Below are 23,971 nucleotides of genomic sequence, written 5' to 3'. Positions count from 1 at the left end.
GAAAGTGTTATCCCAAATATAACATTTGTTACATTTGACCACCTTCTAAATGGCATTATGTATTCATCCCATTACAGGTAATGTCAAAACATCACATCACAATCAGAAAGCCTTTAGCCAATCAGAAAGCAGCTTTCTTGACCTTTACAGAACAAGTTTCAAACAGCCAACTTCTATTGCAGTCTACACTTCAAAATATTTTGACAGAGTTCTCTATTCAAGTTATGAAAACTGAACAAAAGATATATCTGGAAAGTGTAACAGATGGCTGAAATAGTACAGTAAACATCCCATGGAGTATGGATAGTCTTCCATTTCAAATGTTTATCCCATTGAAATGTGAGACAGAACATGATTTGGATGTAAATTTCATTTGGAATACCCCAAGTTAACCTTTTCAAGGTCGCATGATTAGAAAATACATTCCGACTGTATTTTTCCCAATCTGGTTGGCGACATTCTGATTGGTGGGTTGAATAGTTGTTCTGATTGGTGGGTTGAAAGGTCGTTCTGATAGGTGGGTTGAAAGGACGTTCTGACATGAACCATAATGGGATGTCCTCAGTGTTAGCGAGAACAGCAACATTTGCTCTAATTGAGCCCTCTGTGTGTCTTTGATTGCAAAAGCTTTTAATGAGACAAGATCGATTCTATTATCTATTCTTAACCAACAACCATGCAGGGGTTGTCCTTTTGTGGAAGATCTGATTCTGTACACAGTGCAGTGTTGAATTGCTTTCCAATCAATAAAAACATTAAAAAATATTAAATCTGCAGTCATGGGAACTATCACAAATCCAATAAACTGTCTCCCCTATTCAAAACACTTGTCTCCTTTGAGTGCATAAAACTATACACATCTTTCAAGCACAGCCCTATTTTTCCTCGAAGTAGAGAACCGTCTTGTCCAGCAGTTCCACATCCTGGATCTGTACGGTCAAGCTGGAGAACACTTTCCTTGGTGCGTTACACGCCAATACGTACTGTGACAAGTTCTGTTGTGTGATGTTTTCTGCAAAATGGTGTATATCTTGCAGATAGTCCGATGGACTGAAATAGCGCTGACATCGTTTGCCAGTTGGCAGTTTGACTGCAAGCAGCAACCGCTTTTCCTGTTCCGATGGTTCTGGGGGTAATGGATGTTCTGGGGGTAATGGATGTTCTGGGGGTAATGGATCTAATCCAGAGGGGGGTTGGAATGGCACAGAGTCGGGCTCATTCTGACCTCTTTGAGTTTCTGCTTTGTCACATTTGTCTACTGTCACACTACTAGGCTGTCTGGTGGACTGGGACTTGGAGTCGCCGGTCTCACCAAGGTGAAGGCTGGCCATGTTGGAGGGGAGAGAGGTTGTATCCCCTTGTTGAAGGTTGGGATCACCAATGGAGGGCAGACGGCGGAATTTGTTAAACGATGATGGAGGTCTCATAACAGTCACATTTGGTAAATCTGTGAAAAATAAACCAAGGTGAAAAATGTATTGACCATAATTTTGCCGAATGTGCAGAAATAATTAAATTGTGAATGAAAATGTTCATGCACTGTTTCATTCATACAAAGCATGTATGTTCCAAATGCATATTCACAATAAATAGAGTGAGTGAGTGAGTAAGTGAGTGAGTTGCGTTTAACACTGCTTTTAACAGCGAACAGAGATGGAGTGAACAAACGTAGTTCAAACGTTGATGAAACAAGACCTCTTTTGCTAATAGCTACTTCGCAATTATATTTTTTTGTTTCTGAGAAATATATAAATATAATTATTGATGCAAGGCACTTAATATGGTGAATCGTCACTCTAACTAATTGAAAGACAATGGAGCCCATCTTCCCGAGGCAAGAGAGTTTACTGACTTTTAAAGTCCAGTTTCCACCCTTGCCAAACTAGGCTGTTATTATGGAGTTAGATTTTGGCTGGACTAACAAGTCTATGCATAGTCCAATCAAAATTGCGCAATGAAATCGAAATCCGGTTCGTAAACTGTCATGCAGATTTCGGTCGATTGCAGGATTTGCATAACATGTGCATCGTCAACTCATTGTCAACAGATATTTTCCAAATCTTTTCATGTTTTGAATGAAGGTGCCCACCTGATTTGGTGCACTTCACGATGTAAGACCTTTTTTATCAAAATATAGATCTTGATTACCGGTATCGATCAGATTGTCTTGACTGGGTGCCGCCATTTTGTTTGAAGCACATGCAAGTGCTATGAGAGGTGGAATCTGATTGGTCCATAGGAGAGGCTCAGAAGGGACATAACTCATAATAGCCACTGGTGGCGCTACGATTGAGCCCAGGAATTCCAGCCCAGTTCGGCAAGGGTGGAAACTTGACTTTTAAAGTCAGTTAACTCTCTTGCCTCAGGAAGATGAATGGTTAAGTGACATTAAAATATTAAAATCAGTTTGCTGTATGATGATGTCTGTTTAAAGAAAATATCATCAATGTCAACAATGTGATCAATGTTTTAGCAAACAAAGATAATTAATCATTGAAATTGCTGGAAGATCTGAAAATACCACAAACTAATCTTCATTAACAATATATTGCATAATAATTGTTGCATTTTAACACAAAGGAATAGTATCAGAGTACCTTCTTCCACCGGTGAGGGTCGAGTTCTCCGAGAGCTCGTGGGTCGTTGCCTTGATGACATGGGGCGCCCTCTTTGTGTGGATGGCGGACGAGGGGGTGGAGAAGGGACATAACCTTCATCAGAACCACTTGACATTGGTCGGGGACTCTCCATATCATCTCTGTGCATCACAATATACAAAGGGTCACACATATACCACTCAACATGTGATAGGGATAGATTTTCACTTATGTTAATGACAGGGGTGCAACAGTACGCAAGGCCATGATACAATATGTATCTCGATACACTTGTCACAATACCAGACATATCTTGATAACATCATAAAGGCCATGAGTGAGTGAGGGAGTATGGTTTTATGCCACTTTCAGCAATATTTCAGCAATATCACATTAGGGGACACCAGAAATGGGTTTCACACATTGTACTTGTGGGGAATCGAACCCCGGTCTTTGGCTTGATGAGCAAATGCTTTAACCAATAGATTACCCAACGGCCCCACAAAGATCATGATATTGGAATACTGACAGACTGTTTCTCTCATGTTAGCCATGTTAACTGTGTCCATCACAAATTGTAACAGAGACCAAAATGACTCCAACAAGATGGATGTGCATGTTCACATTCAGAAAGTTAAAAATATGTACTTTTTATTGTCATGTATCATGCATCTTCCCAAGGCAAGAGAGTTAACTGACTGTAAAAGTCCAGTTTCCACCCTTGCAGAAAGATTTGGAAAATATGTGTCCACGCCAAGTTGACGGTACACAACTGTTGCAAATCCGGCAGTCTACCGAAATCTGCATGTTGAAATCCATGTTGTTTAAGAACCGGATGTCGATTTCGTAATGAGATTTTGGTAGGACTATGCACAGACTCGTTAGTCCAGCCAGTAACTCCATAATTGCAGCCTAGTTCGGCTGGGGTGAAAACTGGACTTTTAGTCAGTAAACTCCCTTGCCTCGGGAAGATGTGTATCGTGATACAGGTCCGAATGTGTCATGGTGCATCAGAATTTTGGTGCATTTTTTCATTCTAATCACAATTAACAAATATGCATGACAACTCCAACAACTATAACCAACACTGGGTGTAATTATTCATGTAGCCTTTCCAGATTGACTGCCTGTATTTCTCCACAGATCTGCAGTGAATAATGCAACTAATGAGAATATAGCTGATGTGAACTGATGTGACACACTTTGGGCAGCACATGAACAGATGAAACTTAGATGTCAGCATTTTAAGCACCCCTACTCATTGGTTGCAAAATACTCAACAGACTCACACGGTACCAGGGGAGTAAAGCTATATTGAAAATATCCAAAAGAAAACCATCAACACTCAATGGATCCAAAACTATTTGAGCTCTGTTATCATTTGAATCAACTATTTGAGATAAATATGAAAAAAAGTCTGAATATCTGAATATCTGAAAAATACCTATATTGTGTGAAATATATCATGTGGCTGTTTGTATAGTCCAGACATATGATGGTTTTGTCGCACAAGGCCACCAAGATACCATGCCGCAGTTGAACATGGATACCCAACAGAGACGGTGAGCTGATTTTGAGCCAGTAGTCCTTGTTTTATCCCTGTAATGCCGAGCGCCAGGCAGGGTAACAACAATAACCATATTTTACCATGGTACGTTTGGCATGACACTTTTGGTACGGGGATCAAACCACCAACCGTCAGCTCTCAGCGCAGATGCTGTCCACCAGACCATGGAAGCCTTCCAGAAATTGGCTAATTCTCTAACAACAGCTAGTCAGTTTGTGTGTTACTTGAGTCCAATGCCGAACATTTAATAGTTCTTGTTGTCATTTTCTCTTTTCAAGTTACTTCAGAGTTACAATGGTGAAAGGTCTTTCAACCTTGTCATGGAGTATTACTGTCATGACTGATGTGAACTGTGTTGGCGACCTGTCGCACCATGCTCTCACAATATGAACATCAAGAATGTTCCGACAGAAATAGTTCATACGTTTGCAGAAAAACATGAACCATCTTTCATAATCTTGGACTTTCAATTCTATCCATAACTGCATTTTTTTTAAATTCCAGATTGTTTCACCTGAACCAATTTCTTTTCTTTTTTTCTCCACCTGCTTCTAAAAATTACACTTTAAACAAGTAATTAATCTGGCCTTATAGTAAACAAGAGAGCTTTGACCAGGCTCCATTTGAAAACAGCATCTCCAAAGACCAATGCCAGGGTCATACGAGAGAAGACATCTGCATCAAGACTGTTTTTTTACTAAGATGTACATCCTACTGGTGTTGCCAGGGGCACGTTGAAGATGTCACACCAGGATTTTACACAATGCAGAAATGTGTATCCAGTACTCACAAATGTAGAGAATAAACTCAGAAAAAGAATGTTACACAATGGATGTACAAAAATATTCATTGTACCACACTTAACGACACAGACCGCTGTCATAAAGCTGGAATATTGCTATGTGCAGGGTCAAACAACAAACAAACAAACAAACAAACAAACAAACAGCTGCTTTGAGATGTGTTAACCATGTAGGTGAACTTGGTGTTAGAAGTTGTATCAGAGGGAAATGCATCATGTTCGTTTATTGTTATACCTCCAACCGTATTCGATGTAACAAGCGCCTAGGGCGCTCTCAAAATTAGAAATAGATGGCTCTTATTAGAATAATATTTTGGTGGAAAAAACAGAATTGAAAGATACATTTTGTGGTTTATGCTGACAGCCGGAAATGTTTATATATGACATATATATTTTTCCAGAATTTAATTGCCCATAATTAAGGTTGCATATAACACGTGAGTGCGTATTATACGCGAAAAAGTCTTGTGTACATTGATCAATCGGAAGGGGTGCTAATTGGGATTGTTCACTAGCCAATATATTAGCAACTATTGGCATGGGCGGTTATTAGAACGGGGTGCTTATTACGCCGACAACTAAAACACACGCACATGCAAATCTCCACGCACACACACACAAGCATAAAACACGAGTGACTGACAGAATGACCAACATTTAACACATCAGATAACCATGTCACACATTCAGACAGGTCACAATGTGAGTTTGGACCGGTGAAACAAGTGGTTGATAGCATACTAACATTCATCCAGGTCACAGATTCTAACCACTCGATCCTCATTACAAGACTTTTATCAGCACTGATGACATCGTCTAATCCTACGTTGATGCAGATCAACATACGTACAGACTTGATTTGTTTATTTCTTTGTTTCTGTTTAACGCTGCACTCAGCAATATTACAGCTATATGACGGTGGTCTGTAAATACTTCAGTCTGGACCAAACAATCCAGTGATTGATATCATGAGCATCGATCCATGCAGTTGGGATACAATGACATGCATCAACCATGTCAGCGAGCCTGACCACCCGATCCTGTTAGTCACCTCTTACGACAAGCATAGTCACCTTTTACAGCAAGCATGGGTTGCTGAAGACATATTCTAAACCGGATCTTCGCGGGTATAAAGTAATTATCAAATCTTATAGTGCAGTACAGCATTTCATTTCTTTACAAAACCCTTGAAATTATTTTTTGGGGGTTCCCTGGACCTCTAGTTGTGAAGTTACATGTAAACCCTGGGATACTGATACTGTCAGTTGTCTTGGTAAACATGGTAAAGAAGAGTATGTACAGATAGATGGATGGATGGATGGGCATAAACAATTATATAAGCTTACAACCAAGTTGTCACAGATTATTTTCATTTAAGAAAGCAACTCAGAAAATAATGGGGGTGGGGTCAGGTGTCAGGTGTCAGGGGTCAGTCTCAAGCTACTTCATAAACAACATACAATGGTACACTGTTTTGTCGGACTTGCATCCTCCTCCGAGATGATGTGTGTGACCTTTCCCCCCTTTGCAGTGAGGGGTCCCCAAATGTGGGTGAGGAAGTAGGGGTATGATAGGCACCCGCTGCGCTGGAACGTCTCCCTTGTCTCCCTGCCTGTGGATGACTCATGGCTGTCTCCTCATATCTCCCTGCTGCTCCTGTAATGGAGATAATCTCATTCCATCTCCATCATCTCAACCAGAGAGGTTTTTGATGCACTGAAAGTAATGACCCTCCCCCAATCTTTGTCATATTTTCAGTTGACCCTCCCTGTGTCCTTGTACATTTTTTTCACAACCTTCCCTGAAATGATAAAATACAAAAGCACTTTATATTTTCTTTTCATCAATCCTTCCCAAAATTGTGTATTTTTTTATAACCCTCCCCTGAGGACTGTGATATTTTTTGGTGACCTTTTGATTCCCACTGACCCAATAGTAAATGACCGGTCCCTTAATCCCCCAAAAGATGTTTACTGGATATGAAGGGTTTTTTTTCGTGCCACGGGAACATATATAGTCCCTCACTATACAAGCCCTAAAGTGTGATGGGGGCATATATAGTCCCTCACTATACAACCCCTAAAGTGTGACGGGGGCATATATAGTCCCTCACTATACAACCCCTAAAGTGTGATGGGGGCATATATGGTCCCTCACTATACAACCCCTAAAGTGTGACGGAGGCATAGATGGTCCCTCACTATACAACCCCTAAAGTCTGATGGGGGCATATATAGTCCCTCACTATACAACCCCTAAAGTGTGATGGGGCCATATATAGTCCCTCACTATACAACCCCTAAAGTGTGATGGGGGCATATATAGTCCCTCACTATACAACCCCTAAAGTCTGATGGGGGCATATATAGTCCCTCACTATACAACCCCTAAAGTGTGATGGGGGCATATATAGTCTCGAGAAAACATCACTTTTTAACTGTGACCATCATCACCTCAGCTTAAACATCGTGACATTCATAAATTAAAATAAGCTACAGATAGAAAAATATACTGAGATTAGTAAAGTGGTTACCACGCTTCTCAACCATTTGCTGCCATATTTGAAATTAAAGCAAATGATGTGAATACACACATATTCTAGTATCAGGCAGCAAATTTGATCAAATGTTTCTGACCAGGGTCCCGTTCCACAAAGTGATCGTAGCACTAAGGCTATTTAAACTCCCCTACTTCAGCATAGAATTAAGACAGTCGTAGCGCTACAAACGCTTTGTGGAAAGGGGCCCAGAGAGACTTTATGTGTTAGTCCACTGTGAAATGGATTTTGTCTAGAATTGTGTATTTTTTTAGGGATGGCGACTTAGCATGGCGGTAGCGACAACCGACATTGCATATTCAATTTCATTAAGTATGATGCTGATGGACAGAAAATTTCAAATCGAAGATATGGAAAGACATCGATTTTTTAAAAAAAATTGGTGTTTTTGTTGACATGTGCTTTTTGATGAGACAAACATGATATTCCACAACAAAAATTTGCATATAGTCGGGTGCTTTAATTGTGATGTTTTAAAAATTATTGATAAGAATTTTTTAGAGGTTTTTTTCACATCAAATTCTTTTGGTTTTTTCTCACATTCTGTACCTCAAATGACACATACAGTATGGATCCTTACAGAGAACAATTGGAAGGATTCACCATATTTTCACTGTGTCAAACAAGATAAAGCATTTATCCCAGATGTTTATTCAAGGCAGGGGGTCGTTTATCTGACTTTTATTCAGGGCGGACATTTTTTCAAAGATTAACGGTACAAGACGCCAAACGGCCGGCCTCCATAAGGGTTAAGATTATAATAATGTATTTATATAAACGTCAACAATAACATTGGATATTTCTGCAATATTTCGAGGATATAGAATCTATATGAGTCACGAGTCTGTAAGCCAGCTGAAATGTCGCTGCTCTTAGTGCAGGGATATAATAAAGCGGGTAATAGCTGTTGTTCCATTGCCAAAACCACCAAAGATGGATGAATTTTGAGATTTATCTAAACAAGACTCGACAGCTGTGCGGGGGCCAAATTCTCGGCTGGATTTATTGCCATGATTCTAAGTCCTGACAGTCTACAAAGCAACAGGAGAGTGACAGTTCAGCTGCTTTACACGAAACTACAAAGCAAACCTTGTGTATGTCTGCACTTAACTGCCGAAGAATGAAAACCACTAGTATCCGCTAATGTATTACAAATCTTAGCATCATATCTACCATGGCGACTGGCAGGTCGCGCCATCTTTACAACACGGAGCAAACAATGAGTGACTGATATGATTGGTCAATTTAGTTTGCTAAATATAATTTCCTTATAATTATATACTACAACATACATACTGATACCCTTCTTTGAGGTCAAAACGTTTATAAGAATATATTTTTGATTAGGGAGTCGCGCACATTTATTTACATTTCAAAAGTAGGATTACCTAGATCGAATAAGGATTATTTTGGTGATAAATATAATCAGGTTGTAATCAACGTTTTGTGAAGGCCACATCACTTGTCTTTACGAAAAACGTGAAAAACAAATTTCACTCCAAAATTTAAATAAGCTGTGCTCCACCGCTGTGTGGAGGACAACCTTCAGTGATATTTTACGACCACTTCTATGAGATTCTCGTATAATTATTAATTATAAGTATATAATCTGCGACAGTTTCTGATACAGTAACATTTACAAACTGCAAACATTAATATCTATATCATACACAATCACTGTATGATTCCGAGTATATCACAAGCTTCTGCATATGACTCTGGATGAGCTTTAAGTTTATTTGCTGTTCTCCTACCAGGTAAGAAGTTACTAGGGGGTAGATGAAATTTGGTTTAACCCTTCCCATAAACAAAAGCAACAAAACCCTTTCCAAATATTCATAAGAAACGTATTATGAAATTAAGAAAAAAGCAGAGTCGATTGTACGATTCCGACTACATGTATATCATGAGAATGTGTTTATGAATCACTTTCAGCTCGTCAGGTTTTCGCGAAAAGGTGAGCGTGTCGTGCACAACCGGTGGTACCCGTCAAAAACACATGCAAAGGCAAGTCAAGTCAAGTGTTATCTGAACAAACAAGGGAGCATAATGGTACAAGTCAAAATAAGAAATTGCGTCGGACATAATTTTTGATCATCGAAGCGTCAAATTTGAAAATGTCCTCCACATGTCTCCAATAATTATTTTTGAAAGCCTTACTATGGTCTTGCATTTTGAGCAAACGTCGTGTAACGCTGTTTCATTGGTTGGTTGGTTTTGTTTCACGCCGCACTCGGCATTATTCCAGCTATATGACGGCGGTCTGTAAATAATCGAGTCTGGACCAGACAATCCAGTGATTAATATCATGAGCATCGATCCACTCAATTGGGATCGATGACATGCTTCAACCAAGTCAGCGAGCCTGACCACCCGATCCCATTAGTCGCCTCTTACGACAAGCATAGTCGCCTTTTACGACAAGCATGGGTTGCTGAAGACCTTTTCTATCCCGGATCTTCACGGGTCGTAACGCTGTTTAAAACTTTTGTGAAAAGAGACACCTCGATTGTTCCTCAAATGCTGTGAAATGTAGACACTAAAGGTTGGAGCTACCGGGAGGGGAAACTTGATGTCATCACTCCTGTTACACAATCTTGTTGAAGCTCTATTGTCAGTCTGAATCATTTAGTATATCACTGGTCTCTTTTATTTCTAGTTTAGGTGGGTAAATCAGTGGAATGGTGTTGGCTATTTAACAATTATTGAACAATATCGGATCACAGTTGGCCAAATTCCCGTGTTTGGATTTTGAAGAGATTCCGATACATAACTTGTGCAGAACTTGTGCCTAAATGTCTCATCCCCTTTTTTCACATAGATGTCACATCTATAAGGTTTGGTTTGGGTTTTTCTTTTGTTATTGTTGTTTTACGCCGAACTCTGCATTTTTCCAGCTATATGACGGCGGTCTGTAAATAATCGAGTCTGAACCAGACAATCCCGCCTCTTACGACAAGCATAGTCGCCTTTTAGGGCAAGCATGGGTTGCTGAAGTCCTATTCTACCCCGGATCTTCACGGGTCCATGTATAAGTCCAGCATTTCACGTAGTGTTTTCTCAGTAAAGATTTGTTTTCCTTTCATTTTTTACAAATTCTCCTGAACCTTTGAAGACAATGATGCACATATTTCTATTGTCACCACGTTTAGGAACCAGTGACCCCTGTTCCAAGGAATTACGTTTCCCCTCAAGTTTGGCGGGGGTTGCACGCAATATCAAGCAAATTCTGAGTTTTTGTGAATCCACAGGAATTAATTCTCAAATACTTTCTGTGAATACATAGAAGTTCTTCCTAAGGATTATGGTTAATCTTTGAGGCAGGGATTTGGTGGTGCATTTGCTGGACCCTGCGCTGTATGTCTCTATGTTTGAATGTGTATGGAGCTTTGGCATCCAGTACAAGAAGTCACTTACACCTTGTGCTTGTACGTTGTTTGATCAAACACTTTATATAGTGATGCCTACATATACGGTTATGATATTTGAGGCCCTGTTCGTGGGAAACTATTCACGAAGGTCAGGCATTCCTCGGATGAAAGCTAAATGGTGATGTGAGGTGAAATGGAGTTTAACGTCGCGTTCAAGATTATTGCATTAATATAGCGACGTGCCTGTGCGTGTGCTTGATCTAGTCAGGCCCACAGGCCAGTGAGTTTATCTATAAGGCTGAGCCGCCCGTGCTCCCGGCTCAAGATGACTGTACAGGTAATTAGCAGAAATTAATCACGTGTCGCGATCTCGCGTTTTAAAAAGTATTGACATACAATTGACACAAAGGCACGAGAACGCGAGATCGCGTTTTATAAATAGCTATATAATTTTATTATATAACAGTGTTGGCAATTGACACAAAAGCACGATATCGCGACATTGATCAAGTGTCGCGATCTCGCGCTTTCTTCAAAATTGTCTTTAAAGCTATTCATAAAACGCGACACTTGACCAATGTCACGATCTCGCGATCTCGCGTATTTAAAAATTGTTACATATAACTGTATAGGCAAGTGTCACAAAAGCACAAGAGTGCGACATTGGTCAAGTGTCGCGATCTCGCGCTTTCTTCCAAATCGCCTTAATAGTTATAAAAAAAACTTTTTCTAAAAATGAGTTACACTGTGGTGCGTCCTTTTCACTGAAATATATCCCTGTCAACCCCGCAGGTACAAATACATGTGCCAGTTCTGTGATGATACCACGTACAACTGTAAATACATGTGACAATGCTCTATGTAATACATGTATAAATAATATTGTCAACCCGTTTTAGGAAAAAACTATTTAACTACTGATAATATATATATGTATATATATAAGCATTCGTCGATGTATACTTAAACCACAAGAAGCGGCTGTATTGTGTTTTTATTTATTTTAGTAAGGCCTCTGATACGGTTTGGCGTTGTGGCCTATGGAACAAAATGATTCAAAGTGATATCACTGGTAAATGCTTTAATGTTATCAATAACATGTACAAACACATAAAATCATTTGTTTCTCATAATGGCAGTGTCACTGAATTATTTCCTTGTAACATTGGAGTAAGGCAAGGTGAAGACGTATCCCTATTTCTCTTTGCCCTTTATCCTAAATGATCCTGAGTCATTATTGTCAGATAATGACGTTATTGGTCTTGAAAAAGTAAATGATTGTGCTCTAACAGAAATTGGAAGTTTTATCAAGCTATTGGTAATTCTTTGTGCGGTTGATACAGTCCTAATGTCTGAGATACCTTCCGACCTGAACTATGCTTAAACGTATTTGAAAATTATTGCAATCATTGGAAACTCAAGGTGAACACTGCTTAAACAATAACTGTAGCTTTTGCTAAAATATCTGTTAAAATTGCCTGAACATTTAGACTTCAAAATAACGATTCCCCTAATTGAAAAACAATACAGCATGTCTTTCTGGGTATTTTATTTTCAAGTAACGGTCGACTTTGTAAAGCCACTAAACGGTTATCTGACCAATCTTCTTGAACAATGTTTGCTATTTTTAGAAAAATACGAGTACCAGAAGTACCAACTGACTGTCAACTTAAACCGTTTGACTATCTTGTTCAACCTTTATTGTTGTACGGATCTGAAGTCCGGGGCTTTATACTGCAACGTGTTTTTTTAAGATATTGTAAATATATTTTGAAGGTTAAGCAAACTACCCCTGATTTCATGATGTACGGAGAATTAGGGAGAAACCCATAAAACATCATGTTAATTTAAGAATGGTATCATTTTGGTGTAAATTAGTTTTAGCAGAAACCAAATTATCAGGTATAATGTGCAAACTTATGGGGAAACTCCAAATTTCCCACCCAGAGTTTAAGTTTCCGCTTGTAAATGAAATCCAACGTATTTTACACAGAACAGGTCTGAATCAAATTTGGCTGTCTCGGGAATTCTCCAGTGTAGTTCAGTGGATAAAGGCTAACGTCAAAACTGTCCTTATAGGCCAATTTTTACAAAGTTGGAGGAAAAACAAAGTTAATTCCCCAAAAGGACACTATTATAATTTGTATAAAGATATCCCCTCAATATTGTATTTACCTCATAATTTACGCATTTGGTTTACTAAAATCAGAACCACCGACTACCAATTGAAACTGGGGGATGAAATAACCCCAACAGGGAGGTTTGCTCTCTCTGTCAGTTTAAAATTGGTGATGAATTTCATTTCATACTAGAGTGCCATGAACTGGACCATTTAAGAAATAAATATCTCCCATTACATTATTGTAAATATCCAAATACTGAAAAAATTGTTTCTCTCGTGACTTGTTCTTATAAACCTCTTCTCTTACGCCTAGCCCAGTATGTAAAATATATGGACTGCGTATGCAAACTGTTGACTCATTTTTTTTGTATATATGTCTCTTTTGTCATCTTCTTTATGTCACCATGGTGATTCATGAGAAATAAACCACTTCTGCAAGCCTTTGTCTTGTCTTGCCTTCACGTTTGTTGACACCTTCTCCGCATACCAATCAGAGAACGGTTCTTGGTTTAATTAGTTTATTGTCTTTGAACGTCCTCAATGCCAGTCGGCAGAATAAACATATACCTTATTGTTTTTACGGGAGTGTTCTACTCAGCGCTAATAAGCGGTGCGAGTTGTGTTTGATTGGATTAAGTAAAGGGGCAAAGATCTAAAGCAATTCCCCGGGACTGGTTGTTGCCTTTGTTATCGGTTTTTTTTCCCGTGAGTACCCGAATGATACCCAACGCAACTGAGCGTGACAAGAGACTAGGCTACCGTCTGCAAGGACAGCAAAATGAACTTGGAGGCAATATTTGTTTTACCCATTTTTGAACACAGATTGGTTAACCCTGATCTATAAAGATTTCGACAAAGGGCGCATGTTGATTAATTTCTTCAGCCTAAACAAACAGACAAAAAGAACGGCGGAGCTCATCGGTGGCATTGCCTGGAAGTCGGGCCGGGCCGGGCCGGGCCAAGACGGGTCAAAGTATTATTGGCAAAGTACTTCATTATCTACATACCTACATATTATTGATGCAACATACACACATGACATTAATGCACAATCACCAACCAAAAACGTGAAACATAATTAGGTATTTCGAAGTAAATCGCTTGAAATCCAGAAAGTGGAGCTGTGTGTAAGCGTCGCTGATCTAGGTAACATGTAAAAGAGCAATCGTTAAACGAAATAAGATCTGAAACGTATCAAATACTTTTAGCTATCGCGATACAAATTTCCATCTGTCGGCATAACGTTTATATTTATAGGATAGTGCTATATCTATGTAAATACCACTTAATAATGTCACTGTTCATCGTGTATAAAGCAGACACGTTGGTTAAAGTAGACCTCTTCTCCCCCTACTCTCAACAGTCTCACAAGTGTTCGGTCCGACTTGGCCCGGGCTGTCAAAATCAACTTAAACCTCACAGATGTAACATGAAATGAATTCACACCTATAGATTAGTATTATATCTACCTAAATATCTGTTTATAGTGTCTCAGATCGCGTTTTTTTTAAGAAAACAAGGTGCTCAAAGTGAAGCCCTTTTCCCTCTACATTCTCAACATAGTCTCTATCAGAAGTGTTGGGCTTGTGGTGGGTCCGACTTGTCCCGGGCTGTCAAAATCAATCATACACGCAAATGTATCATCAAATGTGTTAATATCTGTAGCTTAGTATTGTATCTACCTATAAAACACTTTATAATGTCACAGTACATCGTATTTAAAGAAAACAAGGTGCTCAAAGTGAAGCCCTTTCGCCTCTACATTCTCAACATAGTCTCTATCAAAAGCATTTGGCTTGTGGTGGGTCCGACTTGGCCCGGGCTGTCAAAATCAACTTTAAACACACAAATGTATCATCAATGTAGAGGGAAAAGGGCTTCACTTTGAGCACCAAGTTTTCTTTACATACCGCGATCTGAGACACTATAAAGTGGTATACAGGTAGATATTATATCATTTTCTCTTGGAACATCTATAAGATGTACAGCTACATGTATTTACCAAAAGAAAGAATCTACGTTTTTACTTCATTAAATAAACATTCACTCATTGAACATCTCCAACAGTTTTGTCCATGTTGAGATCCTCTGAAATGGTTAGTTCACTTGTTACATTAATATAGAACAGAACGATATTTGTGATTAAATATGATTGTGGATACATTTACCTTGGCTATATTTCAAAATTCAACAATAGCTTGCGTATGGTTTGTTTGGAAGCATAAAATCAACTATTTTTTGTAAAAACCATTTGTGTGTGTTAATATATATGTTTTTTAAAGGAAGAGGTGTTCGAATAAATAATTATTTGTGTGTTCACAAACCCCTATCATGTAATCATATTTTCCTGAATAACATGTTGTTTGCATGTAAAATAAATGTCCCTGTTCACTTATGTAGAAAGTCAATAAGCGACATAAAAGTAACAGACTGTGTATTATAGATCCATAGAAATACGATTGCATTAGACGATCAATTCAGAATACAACAGGTGTAAGGTGTAACTAATTGAAATGTATCTCGATGACTAATTGAAATGTATTTCGCAGGTAATAATCAATAAACATTGTTACAGAAAAACAAGTGAAGGATTGAGTTGAATTTTAGTTTTGCGAAAAAGGTCCGTGGTTTCTGTGGATGAAACTATGTTTGACAATGTTGCAAATGATCACTTTCTTTGACTTCATTACGGATACTCAACCTGTATCGAGGAGAATTGTTTACAGTTAAGTAAAATTCTAATTAAGATTTCTTAAAGCTGTCACGGTGGCAAATTCAAGCTTCGATATCATGGTACACAGTTCTATTGTAAAGTCAGATTGGGAATTCGAGATGGCGCCATGTATTTTTATCTCGAATTTGAAATAAGCGGTTATATTTATATGTTTTTTTGTTTAACGCCACACTCAGCAATATGCCAGCTATATGATGGAGGTCACGCAAATAATCAAGTCTGGACCTGACAATCCAGTGACTGACATCACGAGCATCAATCCACACAATTGGGATAAGATGACATGTATCAAATCAACCAAGTCAGCGATCCTGACAACCAACCCGATCCCGTTAGTCGCCTCTAACGACAACCACAGTCACCTTTTAATACAAGCATTGGTTGCTGAAGATCTGTTCTAACCCTGATCTTCACAGGTCCAAATCTATATGTATTTTTATGGTTAGCCGGTCGTGATCGGAGAATAGGTTCGAGAGTTCGGTACACACATTCGTGGTAAATATCTCTCATGTTGTGGATGATAGGGATTTCGTCATGTTTTGAAGAAATGTCATCACTGTCATGCTTTTGATGGTACACAAAACGTAAGCTTTACCTCGAACATGCTAGTTCCGGTCACAAAAGATATACTTTACCTTTTACTGATTTTGGATTAATAACATTACAACGTTTCTAAAGGTTACAGACTCCAAGGATTCATTAAAGTGCATTTTGGTTTAAACATATTTTTATCACTGAAATTAGTTGGGATTGGTGAACAAGCTTTACAGCTTATGTTAACACCGCTCCCATACAACATATATTACATATTGAAATGAAGGATGTGACGTCATCGATATAGACATTATTTAAATAATATGTTTGTACATATTACATCAAATACAAATACAAAGTGAACATAAATAGAAAGTTACAGCTTGTCTGTGTCTAACAAGTCGTTTGTAACAAAAGTAATAGTCAATCATGAGGTTATTGTCCGGTTAATTTAATTATTAATTAAAAAAAGTGCATTTTAAGCACCTAAAATTGACAACTAACACCCTGATCGTAAAACTCCTAACGGTTTTTACTAAAAATAGATACGAAAACTTTTGCTGAACCCGAGATTTGAATGACTGACAAATACGTACTTTCTTGTGTTCTCATACATAAAACAGCAGTGTAAATTTCTACAACATGTCCAAACATTCCCAAACAGTCAGAATCATATGCTTTCTGAAAGTCAATCCAGCACATCATTGTTGTCGTTGTCGTTTTTGTCGTCTACGTCATCATTATCCTTCAAGGATAGTGGACGGGATGGACACTGGAATATTTCGAATATGGTTTAAACATATTTTTATTTCAAAAGAAATCTGAATCGGTAAACAAGCAAACTTTCTTATGTAAATACCTCTCCAGGTACTTTACAACAGCTGATTATATATAAGATTATATGTAAGATAGTGCTAAACATAAACATACTAAATGCACAAATGAAATATATGAAGCCAATACAAGTGGTGTCTGTGAAATAAGATATAGCAGTTTTCAATTACTACATGCATAAAATTAAGCTACTCGAATCTTTTGCTTTTGATTTGACAATGAAATCGTGAACTGATTTAAGAATAGTCATGTTTGTAGAACTGCTAACTGAACTATTGCCATGTAATATCGTTTTTAAATCATGTGTGTAGAAGTACATAGTGTTTCTGATATTATTGTATTTTTGACAGGTATAGAAAAAGTGAATTGCGTCTTCAAAGTGATACCACAAGTGCAGTCTGATATGTCTGATACATGTCGTCTAAACTTATCAGCGTTTAGGTCACTGCAGCCGAGCCTAAGGCGACAGTGGACAATTTGGCATGATCTATGACCGTATTTTAGGTCAAAATTATTAATAATTGTATCAGAACGATTAATTAAGGATTTTAATTCTTTTAATGAGCAAGAATTAGTCACTTCATATATATTTCGAATATTTGGAAATGTGTGCATTTTAATTAATATAAACACTATTTTAAGCGTCAGGAAACGGGATTTTTCTTGTCATGAATGGCGAGTATAACAACTTGGGAAGCTAGCTTGACATTTCGTTAGTACGGTCCTCATACTGTCTTTGCCTTGTTTCTCCTGAATCTCATTAGTTTCAAAAGAAACAGATAAATCGGCCATACAATGGTTTCATTGGATTTATCAAAAAGGACCATATCAGGTTTGTTCGCTTGGATACGTCTGACTCTGTGTGTGGGCGTATTCCAAAGAATTTTATATGTAATTATCATTTCCCACGACGCCCTCTGCATATTCTGGGTCGTACCATTGATGGTCTCGGAGTCAAAACCACACATTACAGTAACAAGAGGATCGAGCCATGCCAGAGATACTGTGTTTGTGTCAAGCTGGACATCAACTTTGACACAAAATCACACATTGACGTCTTCGAGTGGCAAGTGACCGGTTCTGGGTCGATTTGAGATGGCACTTCACTTGATTGACACTCATTTTTGTACCGTCCAGCATCATAAACAAAATAAACATTAACATTGATATTCAGTACTGCATCAGGGGCGGTCGGGTAGCCTTGTGGTTAAAGCGTTCGCTCGTCACGCCGAAGACCCGGGTTCGATTCCCGACATGGATACTATGTGTGAAGTCCATTTCTGGTGTCCCCCGCCGTGATATTGCTGGAATATTGCTAAAAGCGGCGTAAAACCTCACTCACTCAGTACTGCATCAATAGGTCGTTTAGGAAAATCCATTGAATGACTTGTTTTCAGTCTTGACATGCTTCACAAGAGGATCTTCAGATAAATAAATATGTGCAATAGTGCACGATTAAATTCAATAATGAAAGGCCTCCTTGTTAATCACACCATAGACGTTAAAATATGGTGATCATTCTCATCATAACACTTCCGATAGAGACTATGTTGAGAATGTAGATAGGAAAGGGCTTCACTTTGAGCACAGCGAACTGAGACACTTTAAAGTGGTGTATAGGTTGATATTATACTCGTTTATAGATGTGAATACATTTAAATATACATCTGTGAGGTTTAAGTTGATTTCGACAGCCCGGGCCAAGCCGTCCCAACCCTTCTGACAGAGATTTAATTAAGAAAATACGGTAAAAGTGTTTGACTTTAACGGACCAGTTTTCTTTACATACGATGTACTTGGATACTATAAAGTGGTATATAGGTAGATATTAAACTCGTTTATAGATGTGAACACATTTGAATATACATCTGTGAGGTTTAAGTTGATTTTGACAGCCCGGGCCAAGTCGGACCCAACACTTCTAACAGAGATTTTCTTAAGAAAATACAGGAAAAGTGTTTGACTTTAACGGACCAGTTTTGACAGCCGGGACAAAGTCGGACCCAACACAAGCCAAACACTTTTGATAGAGACTATGTTGAGAATGTAGATAGGAAAGGGCTTCACTTTGAGCACCTTGTTTTATTTAAATACAGCGAACTGAGACACTATAAAGTGGTTTATAGGTAGGTATAATGCTATTCCATAGATGTAAACACATTTGATGAAACAATTGTGTGTTTAAAATTGGTTTTGACAGCCCGGGCCAAACCGGACCCAACACTTCTGACAGAGATTATACAGTAAAAAAAAATACAGTAAAAGTGTTTGACTTTAACTTACTTACTTACTTTGGAGATTTAACATGCGCTTTCCGACTGAATGTGTTTCCGAAAGGGGCGAAAGTGGTGTGTGCAACCCAAGAGGGGGCTTTAGGGGGTGCTGGGTCTTTAACGGACCAGTTTTCTTTAAATACGATGTACTGTGACATTATAAAGTGGTATATAGGTAGATATAATACTTGCCTATGGATGTAAACACATTTGATGATGCATCTGTCTGTTTAAAGGATTGTGACATCCCGGGCCATGTCGGACCCAACACAAGCCAAACACTTTTGATAGAGACTATTTTGAGAATGTAGAGGGAAAGGCTCTTCACTTTGAGTGACTGACTAACTGATATAGAAGATTTAACGTGCGCTTTCCGACTGCAGCGTATTTCGCACACGGACCTGGCCGGACCATTTAGTGTATTCCGAGAAGGGTGAAAGCGGTGTGTGCAACCCAAGAGTGGGGTTTTAGGGGTTGCTTATATTGATTTTTTGAAATTTTTAAATGTGGAATAAATGCCGAGGTGGGTGGAGGAGGGAACTAAGGGAGCCGGGTGAGGTGGGTGTTTGTATGTTTATTGGATTTTGGATTTGTAGATTAATTAATTTTTAGATGCGCTTAATTAGGTCTGTTTTGATTAGGAATACACCTAGGGCCTTGAAGTTTTCTAGTTTATTTTGAGGGTTTAGTATTTCATCTACAGTAGGAACCTTATTTAGATTGAGGGTGGTTTGTAGTGTGGTTCTGTGTGTTTGATAGTGGGTGCAGTGGATGAGTGCGTGTTCTGTGGTTTCGGGTTGTTTGCAGTGGGGGCAGTTGCCTGTGGTGTGTCTTTTAAGTTGTTTTAGGTGGTTATTTAGGTTAGTGTGTCCTGTTTGGAGTTTTGTAATTAACCTGTCAATTTTTTTAGAGGGGTGTAGGATTTTAGGTTTGGCTAGTGGTTTCCTGAGCACTTTTTTGATTTGGCTATTTGAGTTTTGATATTGCTTATGCCATTTTTTGGTTATTTCTTGTTTGTTTACACTTTTAATTTCTGATTTTGAGATGGGTAGGTTTAGGCTTATTTCTGGTATTTTGAGAGATAATTTAGCTGCTTTGTCGGCGCTTTTGTTGCCGTAAATTCCTACGTGGGCGGGGATCCACAAGAAGGTTATTTGTTTGCCTGCTTTTGTTAGGTCGTTGGAGCTTTTAAGTATTTGGTTTATTAATTTAGGTCGTTTTTTGGTATTTTTGTTTTGGAGGGCTTGCAGTCCACTTAGGGAGTCAGTGAGGATTTTTGTTTTGTTTTTAGATTGTTGGTTATGCAGGGCTGAGGCCATGCCCATAAGTTCGGCCGTGAATATAGATTGGTTGTTAGGGAGTCGGTAAGATTGTGTGGATATAACTGGTTGTGTGGTATGGACTCCGAAGCCTGTGTGGTTGGAGATCGGGTCTGAAGATCCGTCAGTGTATATGTGACACCAAATTGGCCAATTTTCGTGTATGTATGCAAGTGTGATGGTTTTAGCTATGTTTGGGTCGGTTTGTTTATTTATTTGGTTGGCTAGCGTTGTGTCTATTTGGGGTATTTTGAGTTTAGGGGTGAAGATATTTGATTTTTTGCAGTTTTGTTTAAGATTTTGAGTTTGGTGTTCATTGAGGTAGTTAGTTATTCTTTGGGATATTGGGGTGAGTAAGGGGTGTTTACGAGCTAGAGCTTGGTTTCTTGGGCTAATAATTTGGTTAATTAGGTTTTGGATGAGAGGGTTTGTTTGGGACGCGGCCCAGAAATTAGGGCTTAGATGTTCCCTGCGTAGATTTAGTGGCATTTCCCCTGTAAGTGCCTGAAGTGAGGTGTAGGAGGTGCCATGTTGGGTGCGTGTAATTAGTTTGAGAGCCTGATATTGTATTGAGTCAAGTTTTTTAGAAAGAGAGTTGTTTAGGGTATTGTATATGGCACAGCCGTAGTCTAGTTTTGATCTAATTATCACTTTGAGCACCTTGTTTTCTTTAAATACGATGTACTATAACATTATAAAGTGGTTTACAGGTAGATATGATACTAATCTATAGCTGTAAACACATTTGATGATACATGTGTGTGTTTACAGTTGATTTTGACAGGACATGACACCCCGACACGCCAAGGTCGGTGAGAAACATTCTCATCAAAGAAAACACACAGTCAAGACACTGACTTTTCTACGAGGACTCACAGTATGTAGTCATAATTATCAGTTTATTACATTGTTGAAGATGCACTTTGATTCAAACTCAATGAAATGAGAAAAACTATACGTTTGTGGACATTTGAGATCGGCCTAGATATGCACGTTACGTTTATATTATTCTGAAATTCATTTTGAGTATTACCCGCTGGCCCGAACCGGCCCGACTTTTAGGCAATCCCAGGCAGCTGTGACGTATTAGCATTACATTCGCTGCGTTTGCAGCATATAAGATATGTAATCTGTGGAGTAACTAAAGTAATATTACGGCTGAAATCTTACTTGCATGGTTGTTTTAATTGAAAACTTACGTTTTAAAAACAATAACTGTTCTTATATAATTTTAGGTTTGGTTTATAAATACTAGAGAAGATTTTTTATACATATAAAACTGATCGAAAATACAGCTGAACAATAGAAAAAACAAAATAGGAGTTGTGAATAGTGACAAATTTTAATTACATCACTGTGTCAATAATTATTGACTGATTCCGTCAAACAACTGTCAAACCATTTATTGCCATGTACGTACATGTACACATGTACGCTGTCTGAGGCTCCAGGTAAATAAGTAGCGTGGTTTTATGACGGGAGATCAGAGAAACCGTGAACCAGGGGGGTTACAGGCCGGCAAAGCCACATTTCGAAAATAGATAGCCCAAATTGATGTGGCTCTCGCGGCAATGGTTATGGTTGCGTGATTGTATAATGTGGCTCTCGCGGCTATGCTGTCAAAACATGCTTTGTGATTCTAACAGGTTACCGTAAATAACAAAACAAGTCTTGTTTTCTCATTTATTATTCAACAAGGATAACATATTCATCAAAACTTTACATTGATGAATATGAATAGCATATGAATATCATAATGGAATTAATGTCATTACTGCAGATGAAGGAGGTTACCCACGTGGTCAGCATATTCCATCTCACTCAGGTGTGGGTTCAGGAGCTGGATCTTGATGGACGCAATACGTGCAGCGATTGCCTTGTACTTCTTTCTTCGTGAAGGTTCTGACCACTGGTGTGCAAACCCTTCCAGGTGATTGTTGGTACAGTGACCTTGGTTTTCGAAATGGTTCCAAATCTCTGGCATGAAGGCCCCTCCTTGAACCCAACTGGTTGTCACGTAGTCCATGAAGGCAGTCACTTTACCAGCAGGAGAGTCAGCAATGGCATCAAGCCACACATCATCCACTTTGTCACGAGGTACTAGAGGGAGGGCAGCAGCTCTTCTCACCAGCTTCTTCACCTCTGCACCACGCTTTGTAATTTAAATGTGGGACACTCATTTAAAGGTATCTCTAAAGAACACCAGGCTTAGTAATTTAAATGTGGGACACTCATATAAAGGTATCGGTAATCAGATTAATTAATTACCTGCTAGAATAGGTGAAATGCTCTCAGCTGAAAATGTGGCTTTACCGGGAATAGCCATTTCTGAAATGTGGCTCTCCCGGCTAGACACCACCAGGGGCATGCGACGTAATTACACCTAAAGGTGGTAGAACCAGGGTATTGTCTCTTGAACTGGCTAATTGACCGTACATATAATTGGTAAATATATTCGTTTTGACACCCGTGTTTCATGCGCATCCCGGCTCATAAGCAGAATACAGAAAAATGAGGCCCCGTGATCAGCGGAGCGTGAACAACATGGATGCCGCCTTTCGGCCGTACCGAACCGTCAAGCTGCGATCTCGGAACTGCTCGCCCGATTGAATCCAATTGCAAGCGGAGACAAGATTTACTTCCCTTACCCAAACATGATCGTTGCTCAGAAATGTTCAAATCTATCTTCAGTAAATCATGACATTTATGCGAAAAATGCGATCGTCAGTCCCTCTGATTATTGTAATATGTTTCATTTCATCATGCTAAAAAAATTAGTCACTTATAAGGTTACCACGTTGAAAGTGGAAACGATCGTTAACAAAAACAACAAAATGTATTCTCTCATCACTCAGCCTAACAGTGATATAACTGCAAATAAAACAATCAAGTGCGCTAAAGTATTACACATGGTGGGTGGAGGACCAGGGGCACTTTGAGTTTGACAGGTGTCATCAACTGGTCAAGTAACATCACGGTTTGTGTATTCACGTTGATTGGACAGTCTAGACTGGTGCCAACTAATCATGACGGCGTCTTCAGAACAGAACAGAACTTTATTTCTCCCAGGTTTAGGCTTACGAGGATAACGGAAAAATTTGTTTTAGCGATAGCACATTTTTAATTCAATCTAATATACTTTTCCTTGATTGATTTTATGACTGCAGTCGTAGATCCGGATGTATCTAAATACATGTATGCTCAGTAAATACACAGGATTTATTGTTATGCTATTAGGATTAATAGATACAATTGAGTATT

The 23,971-nt window shown here is 38.8% G+C and overlaps 1 protein-coding gene across 1 annotated transcript; it reads right to left on the bottom strand.

Annotated features, from left to right (window-relative positions):
- Positions 1 to 612: 612 nt before the first annotated feature.
- On the bottom strand, positions 613 to 8,691 carry LOC139471845 (UBX domain-containing protein 10-like). Its single transcript, XM_071254343.1, has 4 exons — positions 8,613 to 8,691; positions 6,427 to 6,622; positions 2,598 to 2,758; positions 613 to 1,447 (listed from the first exon to the last, which is right to left on the bottom strand). Exons 2-4 carry the CDS (start codon positions 6,591 to 6,593, stop codon positions 876 to 878), a joined length of 900 nt encoding a protein of 299 aa, XP_071110444.1. The 5' UTR covers positions 6,594 to 6,622; positions 8,613 to 8,691; the 3' UTR covers positions 613 to 875.
- Between the last annotated feature and the right edge of the window lie 15,280 nt (positions 8,692 to 23,971).

This window comes from Haliotis cracherodii, unplaced genomic scaffold (genome assembly GCF_022045235.1).
Source record: "Haliotis cracherodii isolate W230 unplaced genomic scaffold, xgHalCrac1.p SCAF_23, whole genome shotgun sequence".
Taxonomy (NCBI): Eukaryota; Metazoa; Mollusca; class Gastropoda; order Lepetellida; family Haliotidae; genus Haliotis; species Haliotis cracherodii.
Note: the sequence above shows the minus strand (reverse complement) of the source record. Positions and strands in the feature narration are given on the sequence as shown.